General features: G+C 45.4%; 2 protein-coding genes across 2 annotated transcripts in view; one reads left to right on the top strand and one right to left on the bottom strand.

Moving 5' to 3' along the window:
• Positions 1–18,570, bottom strand: part of bop1 (BOP1 ribosomal biogenesis factor) — a 54,957-nt gene that overhangs the window by 27,433 nt on the left and 8,954 nt on the right. Inside the window, exon 3 of the mRNA XM_017455209.3 lies at positions 15,242–15,400. Within this exon, the coding sequence (XP_017310698.1) occupies positions 15,242–15,400 (159 nt within the window). The remainder of the gene's footprint in view (positions 1–15,241; positions 15,401–18,570) is intronic.
• On the top strand, positions 641–6,213 carry scxa (scleraxis bHLH transcription factor a). The gene is made up of 2 exons (XM_017455278.3): positions 641–1,706; positions 5,529–6,213. The coding sequence occupies exons 1-2, from the start codon at positions 1,152–1,154 to the stop codon at positions 5,565–5,567; spliced, it is 594 nt and encodes a 197-aa protein (XP_017310767.1). The 5' UTR covers positions 641–1,151; the 3' UTR covers positions 5,568–6,213.

The raw sequence follows: 18,570 nt of genomic DNA, 5'->3' as shown, positions 1-18,570 counted from the left end.
GCCGCCACATCCGTCGCGAGTACTGGAGCTAACATACAACCCGATAGCTCAGAGCGTCGGATTCACCCGCGCGGAGGAGCAGTGCCAAGGCACGACCCACATAAAAATAATAACAACAACAACAACAACAACGCCGCAAGTAACTTGCAGTTTTATGTTTCGAACAGAGAGGGTGATAGAGAGGCAAAAGTTCTGTACTGCAGCTTTAAACATGGAACGACCTGAAGAACGTCTATGGACTTTACCGTACAAGGGTCAGCTCTTGTAGGGGGGGGGTAGGAGGTTTGGGGACTCCTTCGAAAAGATTTTCAAATCGTTCTGTGACTGAAGGAAGTGCTCACAAACACTGGACAAAATGGAAGCCACTCTTTTCCATGCTCTCAGCGCACACACTCGGACCTGGATTCTCACGGACGACTCTCGGAACACGCGGTGAGAACACGATGGAGGAAGACGGAGAGTACGGGGGGAAGGCGTGAACTCGGTGCTAAAACAGTCCAGCAAACAGAGGGTTAAATAAGGGAGCTGATGGCTCATCTCACCATGCTGCCAGCTGGGATATTTGCATAAACAGTGAAGGAGAGGGATAGATAGGGTGAGCGGGGAAAAGAGAGCGAGAGAGCGAGAGAGAGAGAGAGAGAGGGGACTACAAGAGGAGGGGTGTATTCACCCCAGACACTCCCACAGCATATAAATCCAAACCATGCTGAATTTCTCAGAGAGAAGCCACACGTGGAGCTGAACTCAGAGGCACAGAGCTAGTGGAGAGGACGCGAGAGGCAGCGCACGGGACAGAGTTTCACGCAAGCCTAAGACGCCGCGGATAGACAGAGCGAACACGGCGGATGTGAGTGAGGAAGGTAAAAAGACAGAACCATATAGTGATCAGAAGTCATCAGAAAGTAAGGAGGACGTTTTTATGCAGCTTCACAAAAACAAACAAATAAATAAATAAAAAAAAATCCAGTGTCCCGCGAGGCTCCGGCGCTGACGTGCACCCACATGCTGGGAAGGGATCAAAAGTGAGGAGTCCCGATCCTGCATGCTGTATCGTTTCTCTACACTGCGTGATCGCAGGACCGACGCTGCATGACTCTGGACCACGTCTGAGATCTGAGCCAAAGAGCGCTCCGGAAGGGTTTTTCCACACGATGTCATTTGCAATGGTGCGTCCAGCCCCAAGCCGCTACCTGTACTCGGACATCTCCATGATGTCTGAGGATGACGAGAACGGCAGCGAGAGCTCGGGTTCAGATGACCGCTCCTTCCGACTGGACGCCTCCGGCTACGAGCTCAAGGTGGGCAGGAAACGGAAACCGGGCAGTGGAGGCGGTGGAGGCGGAGTGCTACCAGGCGCCCCGAACGGTCCACCAGGCGAGGGACGGCAACGCAACGCAGCCAACGCGCGGGAACGAGACCGCACCAACAGCGTGAATACGGCCTTCACCGCACTCAGGACTCTTATCCCTACCGAGCCGGCAGACAGGAAGCTGTCCAAGATTGAGACTCTGCGCCTTGCTTCCAGCTACATCTCGCATCTCGGCAACGTCCTGTTGGTCGGCGAGGCCTGTGGTGACGGGCAGCCGTGCCACAGCGGTGGACCCTCAGCGGCCTACTATCACCATCACGGATCACCTACACGAGATTCCGAGAACTCGCAGCCCAAACAGATCTGCACGTTCTGCCTCAGCAACCAGAGGAAAATGGTGAGTGGCAAACACAGACGTCCGCCCTGATCAGGCCTGCAAGGTCAGTAGGCTGTTGGCTGATGGCTAGGCATATCGAGCATACTCGTAGAAAAGTGATTTTTAGTGATTGTAGTCTTGCAGAAGCATGAATAGCACGTCAAATCACTTGACGCTAAATTAAAACATTTTAAAATCCGTGCTCATTTCGTCCTGAATTGAAACGAGTGTTTGGGTGATGCCCGTGATTAGTATTGACCTTCTGATGGGTCGCTCCTCACCAACAACGTCATTCATTAGCCTCCGTGTAGAGCTTAAGACCAACTGAAATGAAATTCCGTCATCAAGATAGCATCTGAAACCCCGAGCTCTCTGAGCTTGGGTTAGTTCCTGCTATTCACTCGTCACGGTCAACGCTGGTACCATTACATCACGGACAGACTTTACAAAATATCGCGAGCTGCAGGAAAGTATGTGATCCACGAGAGACTGTCGGGCAGCGTGCAAGCGGCCCGTCTGTCGTCCTGCCTCCGGTCCTCGGAGTGACCGGCTTTAACCCGTAAAGCCGACAGCACGGCGCGTTAAAAATAAATCTGTAAAAGCGCGCTCCAGCCATGAGGAACACGAGAACCCCAAACCAAAAACAGAGCGGAAAACCGTCGTTTAAACCCGTGGAGCTGAGGCCAAACGTGACAACAACAAGCCCGGGGCAATTCGGACCAGCCACGAAGTAGCTCAGGGAAAACCGAGTGAAGTGTGTGTGTGTGTGTGTGTGTGTGTGTGTGTATATATATATATATATATATAAATAATATACACACACACACACACACACACATACATATATATATATATATACACATACATATATATATATATATATATATATATATATATATATATATATATATATATATATATATATATATATATATATATATATATATACATACATACGTACATACATATATACACATACATAATATATATATATATATACATACATACGTACATATATATATACATACGTACATACATATATACACATACATAATATATATATATACACATACGTACATACATATATACACATACATAATATATATATATATATATACACATACGTACATACATATATACACATACATAATATATATATATATATACACATACGTACATACATATATACACATACATAATATATATATATATATATATACATACACACACACACTGCAGAAAAAAAACAAACAAACAAGATGCAAAGAAAAATCGCACTAATGTATACCGATACAAACGTGGCGAATTAAAATTTGCATATTTATGACGAACGGGCCAAAGGGAGATATATAAATACGCAAATGTAAATGTTCCGTGAGCTAAACTTTGGGCCCGCAGCACTGTGGGAACATCTGTCAAGCAGTTCAGCACCATCCTGAGTGATTTACGCTCTCGGGCTTGTTGTCTTAAAGTTCTTCCGAACTGCTCAATGAATAACCTGTCGAGCAAAACACACAGCGGAACCTACTTAAGACTTTAAAGGAAGGGGGGGGGGGGGTGGGGGGGTTATTTACAAAAACGTATATGGAATATTACAAAATCGCACGGAAAACATAGAACCATCTTCGCTGAGAGAGTTCACAGGTATAAATTTCTCATTTAAGCAAATTTGTGAGCAAAGTGGGGCAAAGTGGTCTCGGGCACCATCGCGGCTTCCGCCGCCGCCGCCTGCTGACCTCGGGAAATCCCACGAGTACGCGGGTTGTGCGGCAAATCAGACAATTGTGTCGAGAATTTCTGCGCTGTGGAGAGATTTAAACCTTACGAAGGCGTGAGGTCTCGCCAAACCACACTCTTCAGCCCGGCTTATTACACATCAACACACACACACACACACACACACACACACACACACACACACACACACACACACACACACGCAGCTCAGCCAAGACTCACTACTTTATTGTTTCTAAAGGAAAACATACTGAAAGGAGACACACTGAGGCAACACGGACGTTTGACTGCTGCCACGTCCGTGCCGAGAGATAACCCAGGGGTCAGGGGTCGAGGGCAGTGTGAGCCACCAACCGAGTGGCACTCCAGACTGGCAGGCAGGAAGACGTCGAGGCATCGGGTCTCAAGAGTTACTCAAAATACCAGAACGAAAATATACAATTGATCTTCCGCAATAAAAAAAAAAAAGAAAAAAAGAAAAAAAGAAAACCTTTTCACCGAGTAAATGATATCTCTGGTTAAAAGTTGAACTAACGTGATTGGACAGAGAGGTGTGTGTGTGTGTGTGTGTACGTGTGTGTGAGAAAGATTTACACCAAAGGCCTACAATCTCATTTAGACGAGCAATACACGAGAAATGAAACAAAGATAACAAAATCGAGATCTTCCACATCACTTTTTTTGTCCGATCTTGTTAAAGAAAACCCAAAACAGACATAAATAAATAAATAAATAAATAAATAAATAAATAAATAAACCCCAGAGACACAGATCATTAGAGATAAGCGCTTATCCTTATACACTAGGAAAACTCTGTGTAATAGCTTTAGCAGGTCAGGACAAAGGCTTCAGAAGATGGTGATTGCTCAACCGGACACAGAGGATAGAAGGGTGGTGTGTGTGTGTGTGTGTGTGTGTGTGTGTGTGTGTGTGTGTGTGTGTGTGTGTGTGTTTTGAGGCGGGTCAGAAGCCTCGCTGCATTTCCTGTGAGGTAAATACAGCTGAGCAGGTTACTGATCACGTGAGCAAGTCCCCGAGCCGTCGGACACGCTGCACGTACTCTCTGTATCTCTTAAGGCTTCCTTCATCACCGGCACGCAGACGAGCGCGACGCCGCTCGCGCCAACGTACGATTAGACGGCTTTACCTTCAGAACCCCGCCCCCCCCCGGCGTTAAAACCTGCAGCGCCTTTCCGCAGACATCCCTGTAAAACATTTCATTACCGCACGATCCCACGGCAAGCCTGACGAGCCACAAGATCAGAACGAGCTCATCCTTCACACTGCATAACCTCGCCACGGAGAAAAGAACAAACAGGATCTCTCTTTATCGGAGACCGGCAGCCAGACGACCGGCAGCCAGACAACCGGCAGCCAGACGAAAGATCGAAAAACAGCTCGGCGTTTCCGAAGAACTAACACAATATTATATTCCCACCCGCTACACGCTGCCGAGTCTATTAAAAGCTCGTGATCTAATCTACGTCTGCACTCTGCACCAGATACCGACGATGACATCATTACCCGTCAACCTACGGAGCCAATATTTGCGTTTTCGTCTCGAGTCGAAAGAAAAATAACCTCGGAGCGAGCGAGGCTCCGGCTCCTGAGGATTCAGCAAAGATATGAAACGCGCAAAGACTTTTCTCTCTTTCACGTGAGGCTCGCGATTACAACACCGCGAGTTTTGATTTAGTACGGCGGATAAAAAAAAAAAAGGGGGGGGGGGGGGGGTGTTGTGTTTTTAAACTCAGACTTCATGAGTATTTTGACTACAAGCCGCACCTATGGGAGAACCGAGCCCTGCAAATGGTGGCATTACATCTGTTCTTGCTCTCAGCAAAGCTCTCAGATGTCTGTGTGTGTGTGTACTACCGAGTGTAAGGTGAGCCCATAAAAACACCAGGTGACTTAATACCTACAGAACTGCTGTGTGTGTGTGTGTGTGTGTGTGTGGAGTTAAAGTGGATTACAGATAAATATCCCCAAGACCGAGTCAAAGAAAAGAAGCAGAGACCTCTCACTGACCTCCTATTTACTCTGTAAATATTGAGCGGTATTTATGCTGAATAAATCTAACACACATGTTCTCTATGTCCGTTACAGAGCAAAGACAGAGACAGAAAAACGGCCCTGAGGAATTAATCCGGCGCGAGGATGAGACGGATGGACTCGAGGACAATCACAAACTTTCGACTCGAGACTGGACTTTAAGGTGTATATATATACGCAAATAAAAACATATTTAATTGATCCCATGTAAATTACACTCGGACCCTGACTCCTGGGCTGGACAGCAAGCGCGATGGCGACCGAACCTCCCCCGGACAGCGGCGTCTTATCCACAAATATCTTCATATCCAACACAACTCGCTTCGAACCCCGAATTTTCCAGCTTTAGCACCGGGCAGCTGCAAAGATATTCACCAAAATGTCAGGCTGGACCGCAAAAACACGCCACCTTCAGAGACGCACGCCTGAACCTCCGAGAAGAGAAGAGGCGCGGCCGTCTAATCTGGACGCGTGTGATCAGACGGACTGGTGGACAGCAAGAAACCGGGTCCAGACATAAAGACCGATCAAGACGCCGTGAGCGTTTAAACTGATAGGCTAATGGGGGACAATACGTGTGTGTCCTGTACCAAATCCAATCTGATATTCTCAGAAATGTGCATTTAGTTAAATAAATAAATAAAGCCAATAATTTAATAAATTTAACACGGTATAATGTATGTTAAATATGGCGAAATTCATATACTCACTGTTCATTAAACTCAAAACATAAAACAGACTTTTTTCCTGGGTTGTTTTGTTTTGTTTCGTTTTATTTGGTCACTGATCTGTATGTAATGTCTCACTTCGGGATTACGGTTTGGTAAATCACCTCAAAAGGAGAGGAAATAATAAATAAATAAATAAAAACACAGACCGCACACGGGTCATATGAAACTCTCCCAAGTCACGATATCTACGTAAACGCTTTCCTCTTCACGCAGGAGTGAAGAGAAATGAACCCCCCAGGATATGAAACTCATACTGGGGTACACTGAAGCCTTCACGAGATAACGACGATCGCGCTTTTACACATCCGGTTATAACGGAGCCTGCGTGAGCAGACACGCAGTAGCGCTCTCGGGTGTGGGGGAAGTTGGAGGTAGAGGAGGTCCGGACGCTCCCGAACTCTGAACTGCCCACCGAGTTCCCAAGCCGAAAGCGTCCAGCCCTCTCGAGGCTCACATCCGGATCACTTTAGAAAGAAAGAAAGGGGGGACAAATAAAAAAAACACGGGTGGGTCAGGTTACCAGTGCCAGTCTCCGACTCCTACACGCCGTCCTGCGTAGACCGTTCCCCTGACGTACACCTCCGAGAGCCGAACGCACAGCGCCGCACCCACACAAACCCGGTGACCCGCTCCACCTCCACACATCCTCCACTAGTCTAGTCGCAACGCTGATATTAACCACAAACACGCCGATCCTATAGCACCGACTGCGCTTCCAGGTACGAATCGATTTCATTTACCGCCGTTTGATCGTGCGTCGTGTCAAACCATCCGATCTTTTACACGGAAGGATGAAATATGATATACTCGGATATATGAATTCTGAAAAAGAAATAATTCAAGTGCGAGTGTGACTACACTTTTCCCCTAGCCAGGACAGATTTCCATGGAGCTGAACTTTGCCGGCAATAATTTCTTGGTCATTATGAGAAGTGTAATTCAATTTTTTTTACCACTCTCCTTCATATGCTGAGACTAATGACCCACTAGTGCATTAACGTACCAAGGCATTCCACCTTTAATACGTAGGGAAGGTTTGTTTTTTGTTTTTTTTTTCTTCCCTAACCTGACCATGACCATGTGCAGAGACAGACTGGTCATACCATCAGGGCACGCAGGCCATTTTCAAGCTCCAACTCCACAGCACAAGACTGGATGTGACTGTAATAATGGTCCCGATGGCCAAGTTTCCTCTAGCCCCGAGTCTGTCTGGAGGATGGTTAGCAGATGACGAGCAGACCGGTCTGGCCTGATTCTGCTCTGCTTAGCATCAGCGTGTTTTTGCTTCAGGCATCCCATCCCAGCGAGCGTGGCACTTAACGGAGGAGGAAGAAATCGACGCTCCATTTTCGTCCGAGCTGGAACCTCTCGGATCCCCAGACGGATCCCCTTATCACAGACAGCTGCGAGACACAGGCCCCCGTAGACCTCCATCCCCCGCCCCCCACTTCCCTCCGTTTCCACCATCTCACGTGGCTTTATACACCAAAACCCAGCAGATAAACCCCATCATTATTTCGAAACCACCGTCTCGAAACGAAGGTCACACGGAGGTCAAGCTCGCAATTACGAAAAAGGCAGGCCGATCGGAAGCCGTCGCTTCCAGCACGGACCTGCCATTCTACTGCTGATAAATAAATAATCGAGAGATTCTTGTACACAGGGCTTGAACCTTGGAAAATGCGTGCGGAAAGTTTGCATTTTGGCAAACCAGGTTTCAAATGGGTTTCCCACCTGGACTCCAAGCATCCGGTACATCACTCAGAGAAAGTCGTTATTTATTGAAAATTAAATATCTAATGATGCCCTGAAGCTTTCCTCACTACAGACTCCAGTATTATGACAGAAGTGAAAGCCATTTAGTAGGGGGCCAGGAGAGCAAACAGTTTGCCCGAGATTGCAACTTTCCTTCTTAACCGTTAAACAAAAAACATCCAGATGTTAGTTGCATACAGATGTTTTCGCTTCTGTTCCTTAAACTTTGGTTTAAAAAAAAAAAAAGTTCCGTTTGAAAGTTTATTTAGTTTTAAAGGGAACGTTTCTTTCAGAGGAACCGGAGGTGTGGATGACGTTAGCACGTGACGCTAGGGAGAGAAATCATATCGCTGGACTGTATTTATGTAAAGCGTTGAATGATGATGAAAACGCGTCGCGACTGAACGCATGCGAATTGTGAATCCTTGTGATTTAGAAGAGACGGCTTTTGTCACAGGTATGCGCTAAAGGGAAGAGTGTGGAATTCTCCTTCCTCTAAATCCTCTGCGTGACCCCTTCTCACCCCCTCGCTCCAATCCCCCTCCCGGATGACAGCGCTCGCTGGCAGTTGGTTTCAATCAGGCCTTCTGGCCGGACACACGTTGGGCCAACAGGGAGCTGTGTTGAAGACCGGATGAAAAGGAAATCCTAAAAACGACGGAACGACAGGTGGCTAGTTTGGCAGCGGCTGAAGAATCGTCTCTCCTCGAACCCATCCTCCGCCTGCCCCCACCGACCTCCACACACCTGCAAGAATCTGGCCAAGTGAAGACCGGGGTGCCGCTCGCTGCGTGCGTCTCACGATCCTTCGGACCACCCGCGTCCTGCTCCCGCGAATCCCACACGAGCGCTCTACGTCAACATTCCCCAACAACAAATATAATACTTCACAAAATAAGAAGATCTTAATAACGCACAGTAACCTTCTAGACTCTTCAGACTGCAGGGTTTGTAACGCTACACGGGTAAAAGTGGAGAGATCACTCGGTGGAAAACGGAGGAATCTCGGGGGTTAGGCGGGACCGAGCGCAGTTTCGACGCCGACGTCCATAAAGGACGTTTTAATGGTCGTTGCGGGCTGGGAATGATTATTATTTTATTCCGGTGTTAAAGGCAAGTCCTCTGGCTGTCGAGGCGCTGTGATCGGCGTTAGACCGAAACCGCTCTGGACACAGCTCCGGGGCGTTCTCGCAAAATATCCATCTCAATGAATTTTAGGAGAAACCATAAAGCATCATCCAAAATATATATATATATTTTTTAAATATCACGTTTATTTAAAAAAAAAAATTTTTTTTAGTCAGAGGAAGTAGACCAAGGCATGCGCTCCGGGACACAAAAGTACAATAAAGTCTCTCCGAGACTCTGCGTCGTGTCCGTATAACCTGCCGCGAGAAGCCAAGGCTCCGGTTCCAGAGCTAGTAAAGAATACAGCGGCTCTTCCACCACATCTCGGCTCGGCGCGCTCGTGCGCCTTACAGGGTCACGCGGGGCAGGGGACTGACGTTTACGCCGCTCAGGCGACGTCTGGGGTTTAACGAGAGAACTAAAGCACTCCGGCGTGAACCGCCGAGCTCCAGGAACACGCTCAGAGGAGCGAGCAGTCTCCGTCTTCATCACAGAGACAGGCCCAGCACAAAGCTGTCAATCTGACCATGACAGAGTCCAGGAGGAGGTTCTGAAGCTCTGCGCCGGGACATTTAGGGATTATCTACATGTGAGGATACAAGTGCAACTCGCTTCCAGGTGTGAGGGCGAGAGATATGAAATATATCATGATTCTGGAAGGTATTTCTACCATACGCCTCCTGACGAACACAGGTCTGTGCATTACTGCCCGTACAACAGTGCAGCAGAGCGCCACTAAAACACACATACAAGCAAATTATTTTAATCATTAGGTCCAACATCTTACCATCTAATCACTTCTTCTAACTACTTCTACTCACTTCTACTTCTATTCACTTCTACTTCTAACTACTTCTTCTATTCACTTCTACTTCTATTCACTTCTACTTCTAACTACTTCTACTTCTACTCACTTCTACTTCTATTCACTTCTACTCACTTCTACTAACTACTCACTTCTACTTCTACTCACTTCTACTTCTAACTACTTCTTCTATTCACTTCTACTAACTACTCACTTCTACTTCTAACTACTTCTACTCACTTCTACTAACTACTCACTTCTACTAACTACTCACTTCTACTAACTACTCACTTCTACTAACTACTCACTTCTACTTCTATTCACTTCTACTCACTTCTACTAACTACTCACTTCTACTTCTAACTACTTCTACTCACTTCTACTAACTACTTCTACTTCTATTCACTTCTACTCACTTCTACTAACTACTCACTTCTACTTCTATTCACTTCTACTTCTAACTACTTCTTCTATTCACTTCTACTTCTATTCACTTCTACTTCTACTAACTACTTCTACTTCTATTCACTTCTACTAACTACTTCTACTCACATCTACTAACTACTTCTACTAACTACTCCTACTTCTAACTAGTTCTACTTATATTCACTTCTACTAACTACTTCTCATTTCTACTAACTACTTCCACTCACTTCTACTAACTACTTCTACTTCTAACTAATTCTACTCACTTCTACTTCTATTCACTTCTACTTCTACTCCCTTCTACTAACTTCTACTCACTTCTACTAACTACTTCTACTCCCTTCTACTAACTTCTACTCACTTCTACTAACTACTTCTACTCCCTTCTACTAACTTCTACTCACTTCTACTAACTACTTCTACTCACTTCTACTTCTACTCACTTCTACTAACTACTTCTACTCACTTCTACTTCTACTCACTTCTACTTCTATTTACTTCTACTTCTATTCACTTCTACTCACTTCTAACTACTTCTACTTCTACTCACTTCTATTCACTTCTACTTCTATTCACTTCAATTCACTTCTACTTCTATTCTATTCTACTACTTCTATTCACTTCTACTTCTAACTACTTCTATTCACTTCTACTTCTATTCACTTCTACTTACTTCTAACTATTCCTACTTCTAACTACTTCTATTCACATCTACCTACTTCTATTTACTTTTATTCACTTCTACTTCTAACTGCTTCTATTCAATTCGAACCACATCTAACTACTTCTACTCACTTCTAACTACTTCGACTTCTATCCACTTCTACTTCTGACTACTTCTACCTATTTCTTCTTACTTCTATTCACTACTACTTCTAACTACTTCTAACCACTTCTATTCCCTTCTACCTACTTCTACTCACTTCTACTTCTAACTACTTCTGTTCCCTTCTACCTACTTCTATTCACTTCTAACTACTTCTAATTCTAACTACTGCTATTCACTTCTACTTCTAACTACTTCTACTTCTATTCACTTCTAACCACTTCTACTTCTAACTACTACTAACTTCTAACTACTTCTATTCACTTCTAATTTTAAATACTTTTAACAATTTGTAATTAAATTTTTTTTTTAACCCAAGGATATCAGAATATCCATTATATCACAGAAAAGCATGGGAAATGGTCTGCACTTTCTTAACCCCTATGGTTCTAAAGCGCTTTACACTGGTTCTCATTCACCCATTCACACACACACACACACACACCAATGGTAGCAGAGCTGCCACGCAAGGTGCTAACTTGACATTAGGAGGAACTTGGGGTTCAGTGTCTTGCCCAAGGACACTTAGGCGTATGGAGTCAAATGGGCGGTGAATCAAACCGCCAACCCTGCGGTTAGTGGACAACCCGCTCTACCACCTGATCCACAGCCTCCCACAATGCCACAGCATAGGGAATTTTATCGCAAGATCAATATATATTCATACTGCCCAGGGCTGTTCCTCACTTTTAGCAGATTTCACTTCATGAAGCTCGGGGATTAACATTAATCTTACCTCACACCTCGGGACAGTCACCATACTGTTGATCTTTATTAGTATTTACTCTAATGCATATAATAGCAATTCCCAGAGTTAGGGCTATTTTGTAAACGATACCACACTAGAGCTATTCTCTCTTTAGCTTTTTATATATTCATATTTCTGACCCTGTAGAGTCTATAACTGGACATATGAAGCAGCTCAAACAAACGTTCACTTTTCCACTTAATCAGAAACCGGTCCAGAAACGCTCAGAATGTCATCAGATACCGTCCGGAGAACAGCGGGTAACAGAACGCGCACGCTGTAATGACCAGTGGCACGTAGAAAGCAACCATTAACAACAAACTGCTTGATTTTCAGTGGAGTTAAACGCAGTATGAAGAAGTATTGCTAGGACATGATGAAAATCCACTGTGCTGTGGGAGGGACAGACGGACGTGTGTATACTTTAGGGGAACAGGCAGAGGTGGCTATTAGTCATATTCAGATGATTCGTCACGGTAACGTAATGGAAATCTCCGTCTGCGCTCCACTCAATCCGCCGTCTGATCTGATATCAAAAGGTCGAGTTTGCTGGCATCACTGACCCATTCAGCGTGGACAGCTTTACAGATATTTCTTTCTACTTTCTACATGGCTGGCCCGACACACGGATGAGTGCCTAATACCATCTCTCACTGAGCTACACAATAATGCAATCAAGATCCAGTACCGCCTGGGTGACCGTCTACCACTCTCTCAATCATGCAAGCTGCTTCCTCTCAGGAGTGACAAACCTGCTGTATGAATACATTACTCCCTCTTATGCATGCGCACACAAACATGTTTAAATGACCTTCCTGCCCATTTACTGTGCACAGCTCCTGCTAACCATCAGGGGTTTTTTTTCTTCTCTTGCAGTAGCTGCTCGGTGGCCGGAAGACGGAGTCGCAGTCAGTCTTATTCCGCAATGTGTCTTCATTCACTTTGCTGAGCACATGGAAAAGCCATTCCGGGTTCGGGGGTTGGGGTGGAGGGGGGGGGGGGGGGGGGGTTGAGCTCCTTTCCTGCTGGCTAGGTCTTAGACAGGCGCTGCAGTTGCCCGTATTCCCTCTACACTCTACTCACAGGAAACAGCCCATTATTACAAAGGAGGGTGGAAGAGGAGGAAGGCTTGGAAACTAGGGATTTGGAAGTCTGGAGTTTTATTTGTAGACAACTTGTGCCGAGATCCAAGAGGGACTGACTGAGCGCCGATCTTATCCGCCGTCCCCAGGCAAAGCAAGGGTCTAATTTAACAGATCCCGAATGACAAAAGACCTCCCCGTAAAGACACGTGAAGAGAGGACAGACAATCACAGGGCTCGATGAAAGACAAGAAGTGAAGTGCAAACAAGATTCTCCTGCACTTGTCTGATGGGAAAGAAGCAAAAACAAACACTGCAGAAGAGATTTGTGCTAGACAACCCTATCTGAGTAAACTGAAATATATTCCGGTGGTTACCTCGACAAAATAAATGGAAGAAACAAAGCGAAGAAGCACGAGACGAGACGAGACGAGACGAGACATGGTGAACATGTCTGCATCTTCTGGACAGTTCGTGTGCTGGAAACTCTTGCTTCATTTACAGCCGCTCATGTAGTGTGAACGCGGATTGGATCGCATCGACTTACGTTCCACAAGTCACGAGCGCTGACCCTAGAAGAGGGTTTTTCCTGCGAGAAATACGATGCATACAATCCCTGATCGAGCACCTTCTTCTCCGTGAGCACATGAGACTACGCGTGAGGCAAAAAAAAAAAAAAAACATCTGTAAGCCTCCATGCGGGCAACTCATGATCATAAACGTGAGGCTCATTTCTTTCGACTTGACTGTTGAACAGGTCAGGGGCCTGACGTCAAATCAACGAAGTTGAAATGAATGATTAGTAGTCTCAAGTTTGTAAGAGTGAGTGGATCACGTGGAGGGCTACAGATAGTCCCATCTCTGGCAACAACCCTGCACAACCTTTAAAAAACCTACAGCACTTACAGACTACATGAGGACGCTGGTCACCGACTCCCATCCTCCCCCAAATAAACAAAGCATTGACCTACCCCCCCCCCCCCCCCAAAAAAAAACAAAAAAAAACAGGGCCACTGTTAACAGTTCATTCCCGGTTGGTAGGCAACTGCCAAGAACAGTTTTGGATGGCTGACATGTTTAGGTTCTACAGCCTGGCGGACACTCCAGCCCTCTGTGTGCCAAGGTTCAATGATTTTCAATGGAGCATTTAAATTAAAGAGAACAGGAAGAATTCTTTAATGGCTCCGCATGCAAATATGAGAAGTCGCAGAGCTCCTGGTAATGAAAGAAGGTCTGCATCACAACTCCGGAGGCCTCTTAATGTAGGGGCGGGGGGGGGGGGGGGGGGGGGGTACACGAAAGGGGGAGAGAAAACGCAATCGACTTTATAGAACTTCAGGTAGAGAGTGGTCTGAACATCTGAAAGTTGTTGGAGTTGCAGCCGCCCAGTAACCTCCATCCCCTGCTTTCCTCTCCTTCACCTCATATGATGTTTTGTCCAAAAAAAAACCCAACAGCCAGTTTGATCATCATGCGGACATTTGTCCCATAAAGCAGCCGTACTTCTAAAACCGGGTCCATCGGGAACAATGAAATGAAACGGAATGCAGTTTGCATTTGGAATTAAGAAGACGAAGGCGATTAGAGAACGGCCTACAGGGCGGCTCTCGTAGGAAGCAGGTGGAGAAGATCCTGAGAGTGCATACGCTTCATCGGGAATGCCGTCGAGGATTTAAAACAGAAGGGTTTTGAGTGGGTTAGCACTTTTCTCGCTCGTCGCGTAATTCCTCGAGTATTATCACATAGTCTTGATGTCGTCGTGATTATTTTTCAAACGAGTCCAAATGAAGAAAAAGCAATCTTTCTCCAAGCAGACGTGCAGTTAGTGGACGTGGATGATATTTTGTGAACCTGGTAGTGAAGTTGCCTTAATATTAACGTCCAGTCATCATTTCTGAGTCTACTAGACAGTCAGGTCTCAATTTTTTTTTTTTTTTTTTTTTTACACTCTAAAGTGTTTTGAAACACGTCTTACCATTCGTGACACGTGGAAAGCGGGTGGCGGAATAAAGGGTGAAAGCGGGAGGGAAAGAAAAGGGAAAAAAGTAAACCACAACGAAAACAACAGGAACCATTCGTTCCGTCGGGACGCAGCCCAATAACGACGGTCCAACGACTGCTTCACGCACATTCACTGGAAAGAACAGGAATGTCTTGAAGCTCTGCATTCATCTCCGACACTTCATAATATACGTTTTGCATTATTTTATTTAACGCCCTTAATAAAAAAAAAAAAAAAAGGACAAAGACGTGTAGGTCACCTCACCTCTTCATCTGAAGTGTCCTGATCATACTCATCCACCGGAGAAGATATACCAAGGCCACTGGCCCGGTCTGGTTTCACACTCATTTCTTCCGTATCAGACTTTTCAGCTGTACGCTTTTCCTTCTTCAGCGTCCTGCGCTTGGCTGCTTCGACATCAGCCTGTAGAAAAAGTCACAACGAAGTCTGTAAGTATTTAATAAATCACAACGCACTTCAAGAAAACTGCACTGCGCTTAAATGCGAAAAAAAAAAAAAAAACACAAACGAACCCCAAAATAAAACACGTAGTCATAGTCAAAAAAACAAAAAAAGGTTTTTCAGACAGAATTGAAACCAAAACGTAAAAACATAACATTTCCCCTAGAGGATACGAACGGTAAAATGTTTAGCGGCGTAGCAGCAGGGATGTTCTCTACAGCTGGGGTTCAGGTTTACGTCCGGACCGTGTCCTAGACTCGCCTCGAATGAGAACGAGCGCGTGACTCCTCGTCCCCGATTCCGACATTTTTCTGCAAGTCGGTTGGAAACAAGATTTAAACAACAACAACAAAAAAAACCAAAGATGAAACAAGCCTAGTTTAGCCAAACGACATTCATATACAGCCATGTGAAAAAATAAGTACACCCCATGGAAATGGTTGGCTTTTTTGACCTATTTGGACAAGCAGATGTTTGATCCTCTTTGAAACAGTGCCTCATAATGAAGTTGATAATCATTTATTCAACAGAAAAAGTAAGTACACCCTAAGCCTCAGATATTAGTATCTAGTATTACCCCCTTTAGCAGAAATAACTTCTCGTAGGTGTTTTGGATAATCATCCACCAGGTTTGCTGAAATTTTTGACCACTCTTCCATGGAATATTCTTTCAGTTGCAATATGTTTGAGGGTTTTCTTGCATGTTCTGCCCGTTTCAAATCCCTTCACAACATTTCAATGGGATTCTAATCCAGGCTTTGACTTGGCCATTCCATATCCCTGCATTTCTTCTTTTTGAGCCGTTCCTTGGTGGATTTGCTCGTGTGTTTAGGATCATTATCCTGTTGAAAGGTCCTCTTTCGGTTCAACTTCAACTTTCAGACAGATGACCTCACATTACATTCAAGCACTCTTTAATATGATGCAGAATTCATAGTTGAAATAATGAATGCAAGCTGTCCAGTCCCTGAGGCAACGAAGCAACCCCAAACCATAACATTTCCACCACCGTGCTTCACAGTCGGTATGAGGTGCTTCTCCTGAAAAGCTCTTTTTGGTCTGCACCAAACATGTCTGCTGTTACTGTGACCAAACATCTCTATCTTTGATTCATCAGTCCAGAGCACATTATTCCACAAGGCCTGGTCTTATGCTCATTGGCAAACTGTAGTCTTGCAAAGGCTCTTTCCTGGAACGCCTCCTATGCAGGTCAAATTTACAATCTCTTTCTGATTGTAGAAGCAGGCACTTTGACACCAACAGCTGCAAGACTTGTGATGAAATTTTGAGGTTCCTGGAGATTTCTTTGTGCATCAGACGGTCTGATCTTGGGCTGAATTTGCTGGGACGGCCAGTTGTGGAAAAATTGGCAGTTATTTGAAATCTGCGCCATTTGTAGATGATTTTCCTTACAGTGGAATGATGTATTTCAAATCATTTGGAGATCTTTTTAAATCCCTCGCCAGACTCATAGGCATCCATGACCTTTTTATCTGAAGGTCTTCCAGAACTCTTTAGATCTTGGCATGATGACACCACACACCTCAATAACAAAGGGAACACCAGACACTAGATAAGACCGGTTCTACCTGCACTCCCTAAGCAGGTTCTGATCCCTGGCACAAGATCTTCAACACCTGATTCTAATTTTATGGATTTGAAGGAGTGATAAATATCGGGGCGTACTTACTTTTTCCATGTGACTGATCGAATTTAAACTTTATTAATAGGCACCGTTTCAAAGAGGATCAAACGTCTGCTTGTGGAAATGTGTCAAGAAAGCCAACAATTTCCACGGGGTGCACTTATTTTTTCACATGCTGGTATACTGAGTGATCAGTGCTACAGGATCCTAGAAACCTCTCTTGTTTAGGGAAACATCTGGCCGAATTTGATCGGCTCACCATAGCTACGTGCCAGAGCGAATCAGACAAACGCCTGATCAATTCAGTTTGCAATCGGATACCAGTGGGGGTGGGGGGGGGGGGGGGGTTTGATTCCAGTGAATTAATCAGGATGCTGATGTTAACGTGAACAGAGAGAGATCAGTTGATGAAAACACAAAGAGCCGGCTTGTGTTTCAACGTCACGAGTGATTTTTACCTCGGAGACCGAAGTGGACGAAGCACTCAATTATTACTCAAGAGTATTACTGACCTGGAGGCTCATGAGGAATGGCCCGAGATTCCTCGGGAACGCCGCCAGTGATCGCGACTTGCGTTTGCTGCCGTTGTTCACCATCTCACCGGAAGTTTTCAAATGCTATCACGTACACGTCCGCGTTGGCGTGCACGTGGAAGCGCACAGCTCTGATGCCGGTGCTCGACGAGCGTACGCAGAGGGATTCCCTACCGTAAAAAGTGCGGCTAGAACAGTTCTGATGAGGAACACCGCGCACGCCTAGATGAAACGTCTCATCCTGTACCTGTCGATACGACCGACGGGCTTCGGAATTTTCGCTCGAGGCTTTCAAAAGGAGTCGGATGACGGGAAACGCTCGATCACGCGACCCCTGGGTCGGCAGGCGTTCCTTCAGTGGAACACGTGTAAGGCGATTTTCTCTTCTGGACGCGGAACCAGATTTGAAAGCTTACTTGTGATTGACGTACGGTATATACGGTAAAAGAGAAACCGTTCAGGAATCCCTGTCGCGTTCAGAACGACGTGTCGGAATCGGACCGTGTGAAGGGGTTTCCCAGCCCATCAGACGTCACTGACCTGAGGAGCATAAAATGCGGGCCATTTTTAAATCCCCTGATTGGCGTTTCTTTTGCCGGTCTCCATGACGCGCGTCTTAACAGGTGCACGAGGTTGTGGGGAATTTTTTTTTTTGGACTTTTTGGATGTTGGTGGATTGCCGGTTCACGTCCAGTACGGGTGTCCGAAGCGCTCCTGTGCACGGGGACTCCATCGGTAAAAAATACCTCCGCTAAGTCATCCAGCTGAAACGGCACTTATTTCACTCAAACCTCACGTTTCTGCTCGTACTAAAAATGCACGCGTAGGTCTGACCACCGGAAAAAAAAACATTAAAAAAAAAAAAAAAAAAAAAAAATCACATTATTTTCCATTTCCCCAGTCTTAAATCCTGGCAAGGCAATGTTTTACTGCACAAACTTCCTCCATGTGAT

Source organism: Ictalurus punctatus, chromosome 24 (genome assembly GCF_001660625.3).
Source record: "Ictalurus punctatus breed USDA103 chromosome 24, Coco_2.0, whole genome shotgun sequence".
Taxonomy (NCBI): domain Eukaryota; kingdom Metazoa; phylum Chordata; class Actinopteri; order Siluriformes; family Ictaluridae; genus Ictalurus; species Ictalurus punctatus.
The sequence above is the reverse complement of the archived record's forward strand: the minus strand, read 5'-3'. Positions and strand labels throughout refer to the sequence as shown.